The sequence below is a fragment of the Ambystoma mexicanum genome, chromosome 6q, assembly GCF_040938575.1.
Source record: "Ambystoma mexicanum isolate Mex_15411 chromosome 6q, UKY_AmexF1_1, whole genome shotgun sequence".
NCBI classification, from domain to species: Eukaryota; Metazoa; Chordata; class Amphibia; order Caudata; family Ambystomatidae; genus Ambystoma; species Ambystoma mexicanum.
In genome coordinates, this window is record NC_090937.1 from 1580660556 (window position 1) to 1580673541 (window position 12986).

The 12986-nt window shown below is 47.3% G+C and overlaps 1 protein-coding gene across 1 annotated transcript in view; it reads left to right on the forward strand.

The window, feature by feature from the left end:
* Nucleotides 1-12986, forward strand: part of LOC138516856 (sepiapterin reductase-like) — a 217543-nt gene that overhangs the window by 192037 nt on the left and 12520 nt on the right. The window contains exon 2 of the mRNA XM_069632300.1: nt 6664-6954. Within this exon, the coding sequence (XP_069488401.1) occupies nt 6664-6954 (291 nt within the window). The remainder of the gene's footprint in view (nt 1-6663; nt 6955-12986) is intronic.

Below are 12986 nucleotides of genomic sequence, written 5' to 3' on the forward strand. Positions count from 1 at the left end.
CCAGTGCAGGTGGTTCTTGGCGCTGCCTGGGTGGTTCTGGGAGCTGTAGTCCTGCAAAAGAAGCAAAATAAATATGTGCAGAAAAGTGGCGGCCACGCATTGCAGAAGGGACAGTGGTACCAATGCTTTCACACCACATTAAACACAGGGGAGAGTCAAGGACTGTGGTCCATCTCAATTCCCTCACCCCACCTCTGGTGTAGGTCAGGCTCTGGCAATACTCTGGTAGGCCACCTACCTCCGGTTAAGAAGGTTTGCCGGTCTCTCTCTGACAGGGTCATTACCCTGACCCTTTTGCAGTAATAAACCTTAGGGTATGTTATTATCAGCCTAACTATCTAAAATGTCTGTGGCCCTTTGGGCTCGGCTGCTAAAAGTATGAATCCCCATTTCTCCTTATTGTTTCTATTTTGAATGTATGGTGTGCCTTTGAATCATTGATGTTACTATGTACAAAAGTATTAGGAATACAGTGACTAATTTCTATGTGGCATTTGTTGCCCAGAGCATGACTGCATTATGGTTCCTCTTTCTTCCCACGACTTAACCTTGTATTGTACCTATTTGTAGGTTGTTGGCATCACATTTATGTGAGGAATGGGTTTTTATAAATGCAGTGTGCTTTACTGTGTGCTGTGCTCCACCTTGCACTAACAGAGAAGCCTGGATGTGTTGAGACTACTGCAGAGGTGGTTCGCGCAGTATAAAAACATTTTACCATAAAAGGGAAAACAACATAGACCATTTTGCTCATTTTTCATGGAGTTGCTAAGCTCACCAGTTTGCATTTCCGACCTAAAACTACACCAGATTGCTTTAATTTACAATGTTCCCAGGAGTGCAAGCTGCACAATCACCCTTTCTCTTGCCTGTGTATCTGCTTTGGAGTACATTCTCTTCTGTTGCAAGCCCGTTCTCTGCACTGTGGCTTTTTGGCTGGCTAGCTGCCTGGCTTTATAGCCCCCCCCATTGCTTTACCATGTATCTCTGGGAAGACTGCAGCAGCAGATATACTCTGTACATTGCCGTAATCACGAGATCCAAGGAAGTAACATGGGTAGCCACCGTCGCTGCCATGGGTCAGGGGGAGCTCCTGGCTGATAATTGTGAAAGGCCGGCACTTCAGGTACTGCCTTGTCCCGATCCAGAGCCCAGAGAGGCACCAGTTGCTGAAGCATAGGGCCTAATGGCCTCTTAGGTGGCTGCTATGGAGGCACCAGAATCTGTTACTCCAGGGTTGCCAATATGTGTAGAATCACAACCTGGGATGAAGGAGACCGTAGTTTTCAGACCTCAAGGGCCTGCCAGAACTAAGTGACTTGCCCTTAGCTGGAGGTCCCAGCCAGGCTGACATTTGCCAAGCCTAGCGCGACTGCCCCACACTGGCCGATCTGCGTGACGAGGCAGAGAAACAAGCCCAGGGGGAAGGCCCTGGGATGTTCAGGGTGTACTGGCAGATTCATCTCGTCTACAGTGAGCCAATGCATTCTGTGGCAGTGGCCAGCCAGCGATTTTGGAGGTCCCCAATTACCACAGGAGGGTCCTGCTGCACTCTCCTCATAAAATGTAGTTGGCAGGTCCTTTAAAAGGACCAAGACAGCTGACTGGTTGTCCGCCCATTTTAATTCGCCACAGATGGGAGGGAAAATCAAGGAATTTGTCGGGTCCCAACACACTTGCCAAGCATCCGGCAAAGCAGGCAGAGCCACAAAGGACCCCTTTATTCCACTGCAAGTGGCTGGGAGACCTTTCGAGAGGATATGTATGGCAAATGTGGGTCTTTTGGGTCCACAAACCTCCTCAGGAAACTGATACATCTTGGTAGTACTGGATCATGCCACACGGTATCCTGAGACTGTGTCCTTAAGGAGCATCAAAGCCCCTGTGGTGTCAAAGGCACTCATTGGCATATTCTCTTGTGTTGGATTTCTCAAAGAAGTCATTTTTGACAGGGGATCCAAATTTATATCCGGTATATGAAGACCCTGTGGGATGAATGTCGACTACCCTACAAATGCTCCACCACCTTTCACCCTTAAACAAATGGGCTTGTCGAGTGGTTCAACAAGACCCTAAAGGGCATGATTTTTGGAGCGTGGAATATTCTCGTGCTATGCCTACTGTTCTCCTACCAATAGGGCCCATAGAGTGGTGTTGCATTCAGTAACTTTGAACTCCTCTTTGGGCACCCTGTTAGGGGTCAGTTGAGCCTTCTGCAGGAAGGGTGGGAGGGTAATCCCCACACTCCTTCCCACGACATTGTGGACTACGTTCTTGTTCTCCGAATCTGGATGGCCAAGTACAGAGAAAAGAGCACCCAGAACCTGAAGGCTAACCAGGAGCTCATGGAGCACTGGCATGACAACACGGCCGCCATGAGAGTACATGCCAGGCCAGATGGTCTGGATCATGGAACCCGTCAAGCCCAGTGCCCTCCACAACAAGTGGACTTGGTCCTATGTGGTGCTAGAGAAAATCAATGAGGTCACCTACTTCATTGATACCCCGAGGAAGACGCATCAGGTTTTCACGTCAACCGGCTTAAGCCCCACTCCATCCGGGAGTACTAGGTGATGGCTCTGGTCACAGGGAGACTGAGCAGGAGACAGATCTACCCCTCCCCGACCTATTGCACACCAATTCCACGGATGAATCCCTAGAGAGTGTTCAGATCTCCCCAGACCTTACTGCGCAGCAATTGCAAGATTGACAGCTACTACTGAACCAGTTTGCAGATCTGCTCTCCCAGACGCCAGGGAATATCAATGGTGCATCCATGACATTGACACTGGAGACAGTAAGCCGGTGAAGTGTAGAATTCACCAGATGTCGGACAAGGTCAAGGACACCATCAAGGAGGACGTTTCCAAGATGTCGGACTTGGGGCGGGGGTTATTGAACCCACCCGCAGCCCTTGGGCTAGCCTAGTGATACTGATCCCTAAAATGTCCAGTAGCAGTAAAATCGAAGCCTGCTTGTGCATGGTCTCAATTATGTCACCAAGTCAGATGCACACCACATCACTAGGGCCGATGACCTAATTTACTGGATAGGCGCTGCCAAGTTTATAAGTACCTTTGACACCACAGCCGGGTGCTGGCATTCAGCCTTACTGACACCGCAAGGGAGAGTTCAGCATTCTCCACTCCAGAAGGGCATTACCAGTTCACTATTATGCCCTTTGGATTAAAGAATGCCCCAGCCATCTTCCAGAGGATGGTAAACCAGGCATTATCTGGACTGGAAGATTTCAGCGTTGCCGATCTAGAAAATGTTGCATTATTCAGAAACGCCTGGAAAGACCACCTATCCCATCTGAAATGGGTGCTTCAAGCAGTGCAGATGGCTGGCTTGACTATCGAAGCCTCCAAGTGCCAGATAGAGTTTTTGGACTGTAACTTGCCTGGGACACCAAGTGGGTAGTAGTAAGAAGCAACCTCTCTAAACCATAGTTCAAGCAGTGGTGAATTGGGCCAACCCCACCACCCAGACTCAAGTGAGAGCCTTCATGGGCCTCACATGTTATTACATATGTGTCACTATCCAGAATGACCACAGACCACTCCAGTTGCTTATGGCCGTGCAGGGAGAGAACGCCAAGTTACTGCATTGGGCCATAGCCCTACAGGGATTGGACATGGATATCCAACACAAGCCTGTGGTGCAGCACTCTAATGCTGATGGCCTCAGTAGATATTGTCGCCCAGAGAATGTGCCAGACCTTTAGAAGGGACAGTCTCAATCTTCTTGGCTGGGGGCCATGTCAGGAATTACCGTTGGCAAGGGTGTAAAAGCCCATGCTTTTTTTATTTGTATTAATAAATACAATTATGCAGGTAATTCCATCTCTGAAAGGGTAATCAACTGATCAGATTCCATTTTTATAAGCTCCATGCCAAAAGCATGGTGTGTATCTGTACCCTGCTGCATCAGTCTCTTGATCTGCAGTGCCTGCGCTACCAATGGCACTGAGCGGGTTCAGAGGACACAGTTGCCCATCTGACAGCGGCAGTGACAGCCAAGTCTCTGCTGCACAGGGGCTGCATTTAAGATATGCACCCCTGTTACAAAACTATGCTGATCATAATTAGCCCAAGATGGGTGGCAGGGTAAACTCTAAATTTAAGTTATGTCTGAGTGCATGGCACTTCTCATGATCATTGCAGCCACATCCAATTTGATATCACACATGTGTCGGCTCCTTTGGGTGTGATGTCAGAAGGGCAAAGCCCACTTCTTTCAGGCTTAGGGATTGGACCCTTAAAGCAGGCTAGCTTTAGTCCTACCGCCTACAGGCTTTTGCCTTTAAAAGAAGGGGTCTCTCACCACTTCCTTAGATCATTTTATGGACTCCAATGCTGAAAGAAGATTTCATTGGATCTCTTTTGGGAGATATAACTTTCCAGAACCCACCACCAGTGAGGTGAAGACTGACCAACAAAGGGAGAGGCGAGCTCTGTTTCCTACCCATCACCGGAGCACATGTCATGAATTGCTGCCTGTGGTCCTTATGGTCATCTTGACGTGTTTCACCACGGCTCCAACATACTGTAGCCCTACCCAAGATGGCATCATTCACTTCCTCTGCATGGTCTAGCCTTTTGGTTCGGCCATTTCTGCCTATGACCACTTCCGGTTTGCACATCAAATATGGGAAACAGAGAATGCGTCCTCACATCTCAACACTATGTTTTGGCTTCTTGTTTCTCTGTCCTGACTTTTGCTATCATTCAGCCTTCCCGCTTCAGTCCTCATAATAATAATAATTTAGCATTTATATAGCGCCACGAACCCTCAGGTATCTGAGCGCTGCTTATTATTACCCACGGTGTGTGGTGCTCATTTATCGACCTCGGAAGGATGAAAGGCTGAGTTTGGCCCTGCCAGGATTCGGGATTCGAACCTGCATCAGCAGGCTCTGCACAGGTGTAAAGAGAGCACTCTCCTTGCTGTGCCACTTGACTGGCTCATCCTGACATTCCCGCTTCAGTTCTTTGTTCTGCAAACCTTTTGCCGAATTGAGCAATTCCTTTCATTGCTACCAAAAACAGCACCTATTCTGCTTCTTTGAACAACTGCAGATTTTGCAGGTTTTTCCCTTCTTCAGAAGGGTTTTTCTGTTTTTCTTTGGTGCTTTTCTGCAGGGGTTATTCTGTCTGGTCTTACTCCCTAACTGGCAGGGTGTCTTCAGGAGAGGCTCCCTATCTCCGTGACTCCAGAACATGTCAGATATCTTGGCAGACTCCATCTTCTGCTTCACTTAAACAGCCTTGTACCGCACTGCCTGCGCCCAACAGCCAGGTGTGCTGTTGTCTAATTGCCAAGAAAGTACTATTGACCCATAACTGCTGCTGTGGTCCATTTTGGGCCCGAGAGACTCGTTACGCCACCTGTGTACCTTTTTCCCCAAGACATATCCCTTTACAAAAAATACTGGGGTTGTTGAAATTGCCTTTTCACCCCTGCGAAAAGGCACAGAGTTTCGCATCCGCTCTATTCTTACATATCCCCTGTCCTTTCCATGGGGGTGGGTCTTTTTGTTCAGTGTTTCCATTTAATTTTCTTACAGATGGTGAGTTTAATTACCATGTTACGAGTTCAGCAGCAACTCGCCAAACTCGTAATTAGTCCCATGCTCTCAAAACAAAGAAGGCGGATTGCCACATATTTAGTAGAACAAACCACTGATTAGAAATGTGGAAAAAGTAAACTAGTAATAGGGCCTGGGACTAATGCTAGGATGAGAGACTAGGATGGGGGACTGGCACAAGGATGAGAGAGTGGGTTAGGAGGCTAGCGCTATGATGAGGGACTAGGAGAAGGGACTATGGGGAGGACAAGAAACTAAGACTAGGATGCGAAAAATAAGCTACAATGAGTAACCATGACTCATGACTCTTCAGTTGTATCTTATTTTCTCGTGCCTGTAATGAGACCTGTTGGCAGGAGAAAGCATTGTGGGCAGCAGGACACCCAAAAGGGGTGACGCAGCATATAGCATTGCCAGTTGCCATGTCAATAAAATATTCTGCTTTTCAACACGCCTGGCCTTTTCTCATCCCTCTCTGTATAATTGTTTTGGCCTCAAGGTAGCACCAAATCTGTTTGCTATAGTAGGGTCTGATGGAGGAGTGCAGTGGCTCACCCCACCCTGTATACAACAGGCCCGCATTCCTCTTTGCACATACAAACTGGGAAAGCCTTACACGGGATAGTTCTGGCGTATTGAAATGCTTATTTTCACCTAATCTCAGCTAAGATAGAAAACTGTACAGCAACTCTAGTGTGATAGGGGTTTTGCCATACATGTGCATTGGAAAGCACACAAAGGTCAGACATGACCCATATCAGAACAGAGGGAATGCCAAGCTCAGTGAATTGCATTTGTGAGTGTGAAACGGAGCTGGTAACATTCCCTACAAGGTAGTATGTGCCAACGTGAAAGCCCTGAAACTTGGACATAAATCTTTGTGCAGTGTAAATTGTGTACAAAATACTCTTTTGATGAAGAAAAGCATGCACTTTTTCTTGACCAATTTGTTTTCCTCCTATGATGCTCAACACGTGTTTGGATTATTTGCCACTGTTCCTTAAATGAAATTGCTTATTATTTGCAAAGCTGTGACTAATTGCAGAACTGCGCTTGTTTTGTCACTTGTGCAGGTTCTGTGGGAGACATTTCCAAATACTTTGTGGATCATGCGAATCTGACGGAGTTGAACAGCTACTTCGCCTTCAACGTCGTGTCTCCGATGTGCCTCACCGCTGCTGTGCTGCGCGCCTTTGTGAAGCGCGCAGGACTGCGCAGGGTGGTGGTCAACATAACCTCGGTCTGCGCGCTGGAGCCCTGCAAGTCCTTAGCACTCTATTGCACCGGGAAGGCTGCGCGAGGCATGATGTTTCAAGTTTTGGCAGTGGAAGAGCCCGACGTCCGGGTTCTCAACTACTCCCCAGGTATTGCATCATTTTCTTTGCAGCACCAGTTTTAAACATGTAGGGCCCGAAACATGGAATTTTATGCACGCTTCACAGTGACTTTGCACTGCCGACACAGACCCTGACTCATGGATCTGTGCAAAGTCAAAGTCAGTGCATGCTAATTTTTGCAGTACAAACTGACTTTGCTCCGACTTTGCACTGCGAAAATACACTTTGCACAGTTCCATGAAGCGGGGTTTGTGTTGGCAGTGCCAGGGGCGTTGTTGGGGGGGGGGCTAAAGGGGCTATAGCCCCTGATCTTTTGGTTGTAGCCCCGGATAAAATCTCAGGAGCTACAGCCAAAAGACTAGCTAGCCCCCAGTCCCAACAGTTCTGACATTAGCTTAGCCCCGGGTCTTTTCCAGTCCTAGCAACTCCCCTGGGCAGTGCAAAGTCACTTTTCAGCAGTGCAAAGTCACTTTGAATCGTGAAAGAAATTCCTTGAATCGGGCTCTTAAGTACGGGAGCGGGCAGAGCCTACAATGATTCCTTATGGTAATTCAGGACGAACAGAAACACCTTTAGTTAAAGAGCACCTTAAAGTGCTCCTCATCCTTCAGTTGTATCACTTTGAGGCAATCAACTTCAGCTCCTGCAAGCATTATCAGTCCTCAACTGTTTGGAAAGGTGCAGCACAAGGCTGGTACATGAAACGAGGGGTATGGCCTATAGTTCTATGCACGCAGGGTGTTAGCGTGGGTCTAAAGTATTCCACCATTAATCAACAATGCAAGAGCACGAACACAGCAGCAGTTCCTAAATCCAGTTTTATGTATTTCCTTACATGTAGTTCTAGTGGTTAGACCAATCTAGTGGTTAGACCAATCTATATCCTCTAGTAGTCTCAATAGCTAACAATGCACAGTGGTGAGTTGGCTCAACAATATATGCCGATACTAACCCCTTTTTAAGTTAGGTGTGCCCATAGAAAATTATGAGTCCTGTCTGACTCATATATGCCATGAGGCTTGCCTCAAAGATGTGCAAACACAACCTTCCTTTTAATTTAGGTGTGCCTAAAGGAAGTCTGTAACCTGTACTCATTATATAGGCTAGAATTGCCACTGTAAGATGAGAAAAAAGCAGGATACAGAGTCGCTGATGAAGAGCGATATCTTGATGTGTGACTGGAAACATGACTGCAAGAGAGTTATTAAGAGTGAGAGATCGAGAGATAAGAACATGTTTGTGTTTTACAAGGATGAAGCAACTATTATTAAGATAATGACACAAATATGCAATGCAAAAGAAGACAAGAGGACAAGCTAGTATGGACAGAGCTTTTGAATACACGGAATGTTCCTTGATGGGCATGTGTGGTACTGAGAGATGCATATGATTCAAAAGCAAACAATCCCTGTAGCAACAAAGTCAAAAGAGTCCACAGCGCTTGCACGGAATAGTTCCTGGCAGGGGAAAGGCCGCAGGTTACCTGCGGGCGTGGGTGTGTTGCCAGATACTCCACAGTCCAAGGACAAAGTCAGAACAAACACAGTGACACTGTGCCAAAAATCCCAAAGTTACATGCTTGATTGCATGCAATTTATCTCCTTGCAGAATAAATTGCAAGCAATCAAGCATGTAACTTTGGGATTTTTGCCGCAGTGTCACTGTATTTGTTCTGACTATGTATATGATTCAGTGAGCAGGTTTCAAGAAATAGAGATGCGGGAGTCTGTGACAGTGAGTGACAGTGCATGCAGGTCTCTAACAGCGCATGTAGAAGTGTCTCTGCTAGTGTGTGGGACAGTGCATGTGAGTCTGTGTTACTATACCTGTGTATGTTTGTGTGTGTGTGTTTCAGTGAGCGCAACAGTAAGTATGTGAATCTGACAGTGAGTATGTACACCTATATGGGTGTAAGACCGCTTTTGACTGTGTGGCAGGTTGTGATTGTAGGAGAAGGTATGGGAGTGACAGTGTCTGCGGGTGTGTGATTGTGCCAGTGAGTAACAGTGTGAATGTGCGAGTCTGAGTGTAACATTGTATGTGTGACAGCGGGCTACAGATGTATGTCTGAGGGGCGATTGTGACTAATAGGAAGTTCAAGCAGGCCTTTCTTGCCCCTTACCTTGAAGATGTGAGGACCTCACTTCTGTCTCTCCCCTAATCATGGCGCTTCCATTGACCACGGCTTTCTGACCTTCAGTATGCACTTGCCCTCCTCGCTCTCTCATTCCCACCCTCCTTATGCCCACCACCTCTCCCCCATACTCCTGCCCCTTCACTTTAAACTGCTTCGCTCCTATCATCTACTGAATTGACACCCACCATTTGCAAGGCTGTTTCACCTTTTCAACATTATTTCTGAGCTGTTGAACCTCTCCCTTTACTGAACGCATCCCTGCCTCTTTCAAGTCTGCAACTGTCATAACTCTTTTATGAACAAGTACTCTGCTGACATGAATTTTCCAGCAAAGTATTGCCCAGTCTCTCTCCTTCCCCATTATTCAATGGTCCTGGAGTAAATGGTCTGCAACTGGATCACTAAATACCTGGAGGATAATGGAATTGAAGAACCACTTCAATCTGGCTTCCATAGTAAACATTCCACCGAGAACTTCCTCTCTGATGCTCACCACTCCAAACTCTATATTCATCCTTTTGCAGCTCTTTGCTGCTTTCGACACCGTCACACACTGCTCTCCCCTCACTCTCTCCAGGACCTGGGGTTTCTTTGTGCATAGCTTTTAATTTATTTTATGAAGTCTCTTCCTCCTCTCTCTGGATCCTTTTTTGGCAAGCATTAGTCTACATTGTCCATCACTGCACAACATCTTCACCTTCCACCTGGCTGAATCACCACCCACTCCTGCATCTCTTGCTTTTTGGGACTTGTCCACCTTCAGGGATAGTATCCTCAAACAGACTCCCCTTGGATCCTCTTCTCAGTTTGCCAGGGAAAGGATCTCGCTTTTGGATCCTGACCCTGGGAGTGGAGATGCGAGGGAGGATGATGTGGGTGGAGGGTACTTGGGGATTGGGGAGAGGATATCCACAGGTGAGATATAGTACCCTCTTTTTCCAAATAAAAACCAACATCACCCTCCCCCTACCTTTACAGGCTGTTGTAAACCCGCTCCCCTCATTTCTACTCATTCATTCCACTGTGATGGGGATGAAGTGAGTAATGCACTGTGACAGATTCATTCACCACTCTAGTACTGAGACGAGGTAGAGGCCTACAGACTGGTGTAAGGGTCAGGCATGTACAGAATGCTTCACTAATTGTGGCCAGGCAATCGGGCCAGAAGCCTCCCACCTGCAACCTAATTGGTTGCAGGTGTATAAAAGGTAGAGCCGGAGAGACCAGAGTGAGGTGAGAGACAGGCCTGGTATCAAGAGAGAGACAGACTCAAAGATGATCTTTCAAAACCTTTTATTTACTAAAGTTTCTCGGTTGGTACAATGCCTAACTGGACCCAAATCTAAAGGGATGGATCCCTTAACTGATGTTTCTAAGGGCCGTTGAAGTCTGAAAGTACAAAGTAAAAATCCATCTGTGTCTAAACCTATACTTGCCCTCACTGTTTGACAAAATATGTTTGGAAGTCTTTCAAAAGAAACATTTAGTGGTTCAACAGAACATGGGAAACTAAGGTTGGTTTGAGGTGGTCTTCTCCGGAGGAGTAAGTTGGTCAATTTCACAAAAATGAGTTCAATCCAAAAGGACTGTTCAGAAGACCTTCTCCATAGTTCTTGCAGTAGTCTCAAACTCTTTCAATGTCTTAAATTCCTTGGGAATCCTTTCCTCAAGCTTTAAATCTTCCAAGTTCAAAACAGAACCAAAAAAGAAACATACACAGTTCCTCTTCAAGCTTCTCAGAGTTCCTCTTCAAGATACCCCAAGCTTTTAACTTCATTGGTATCACAAACCAATATGTATTCAACGTTGTTAGGCCACTCAGGGTTCCCTTCCCCAAGCTTAGGACCCTCTTGAACATAAAAGCAAGTTTGGCATAGGCCTCTCAGGGTTCCCTTCCTCGAACTTAGGCCACTTTTGTTTCAAACATAAATTTTTCTGCTGTTAACCTTGCGACAGAAGCAACGGAAGTTGAGGGTTTCACTGGGACATGTATGCGCAGTGTGGCTGATGCTTGAGATGCCTGAGACCCTCGGTCCTTTTCTCTAACAAACTAACAGAGGGTAAGTGAAACGGAAAGATTTGCAGTGATACAGGCTCGGGCTCAGCACCTGACCACCCCCCTGTTTTCCGCGAGATTGACATCGGGACATTGGGAGCCCTGAGCCTTGAGAGAGGGGTCTGTCGTCTGCACATGTAAGCACTGGTGGGCACTGGTGAGCACTGATGAGCATAAGTGAGCTGTTGAAGCCCTGCAGCCATGCTGAAAACCCGAGGTGGTGCGTACAAGCTGCACCCCACCGCAGGAGCTTGGCAAGGACCAGTTTGTTAATTTTATCCCACCTGTTCACGATAACACATAGGAGTCCCCAGAGAAGCGCCCAGCAGATGACATACAGAGAAGGTCGAACAGAACCAGCTGGCCCGCGAACTGCGGTCTTGCAGGAGACTGCTGTGGGAGACTGTTGCGGTCCTGATGAGCTAGGGGATCTTGGGGGGAGCTAACATGTGCATAGCAAAACTCAGTGGGTGCTGAAGTACGAATTTGGTTGCAACAAGGCCCTACAACTCCATACCCCATAGTCTCCTATAATCTCTCCAGAGTTTGTTAGTCCTGCCTATGGCCACGCGTTCATGCGCTTTGGAAGCACAGAAGGTCAGCATTCCTTAGAGAGCTGCAATTACAACACCCTGCATGATTTGCAGCTTTTGTTTCCCTTGTGGGGACTAGCGACTGTGCCTGCGCCGAATAGACCCCCAGGTTGCGCTACACTGACTGACTGAAGTAGAGTGGTGTACACTTTCTCCACTCACCTACCAGCCTACCCTCTGAGATGGTGGCAAAGACCAGGTCAAAGAAGGGGGTTGGGGGACACCAAGAGTGGCCAAGCCGGCGAGTCAGCTTACATCCATGCGTGCTCTGCAACAATCGGTAAAATCAGTCAAACCAGTGGGCAATCGTTATCAAACTACTATTAAAATGGGCCCTGGCAAGACGGCACTAAATGGATTTGTAGATGTCCCTGATGCCCCTGCTGCCCTGCCCTCACCTCTACACACTGTTACTATTGCGACTGTTCACAGAGGGAAAAAAGAAGAGATAGTAGATGTAACAGCGGGCCCCGTCCCGGGAGATCTATGGGAGGTTGGGAATGCACCAGAAGAACTAAGTGTCCAGATACACCAGGAAGCTTCTCTACTTCCCTACCAATCTGATAGCCTAGTCAGACTTCCAAATGGAGGCATCTCCTCTCGATCATCCACACTAGGCACATATGCCCCCCTTTCCTTTTTCCACCTTCCACGGAACCCGAGCCGATGGGATCAGTGGGAGCTATGGGATTGAGTCCCTCGGATAGATCGGTCTTGGAAGCGCTGGTGAGATCAATAGACCGATACTATATGGAAAACTGCCTGGGACCAGTAGAACTTACCACCACCAATACGCACGGAGGAACTATGGCCAATGACTCATTGAGTATCGGGAGAAGTCACTCGCCCATCATGATAGGGCGTTTGGGCATGGGCATGATTACAGAGTCTGACAAAGAGTGTAACCGGAACACCAGGAAAGGAGTATATAACGAGTTTGAGATCATAAACTATAAATCAGCAGTCCCTTTGATTAAGGAACTGATTATAAACCCCATGGAAAATATGGAGGGGTTTAGTGGTGGACATACACAAGAAGAATATGGAAACACAGAAAAAGAGAACATTTGCAAGGCCCTTTAAAGAGGACTCCAGGCTCTAATGTTTTGATCTCCAGAGGGGAATGGCCCCATCCAGACTTATATGTAATGGCCAAACAAACACAGGACAGACACTCTCGTGCTCAGCCCACTCAATCCCCCCTGCTCCCAGATGAGGAAATTAAGAAAATGTGCATAACATCAGCGAGGGACCCGAGACCCTGCATGAAAAA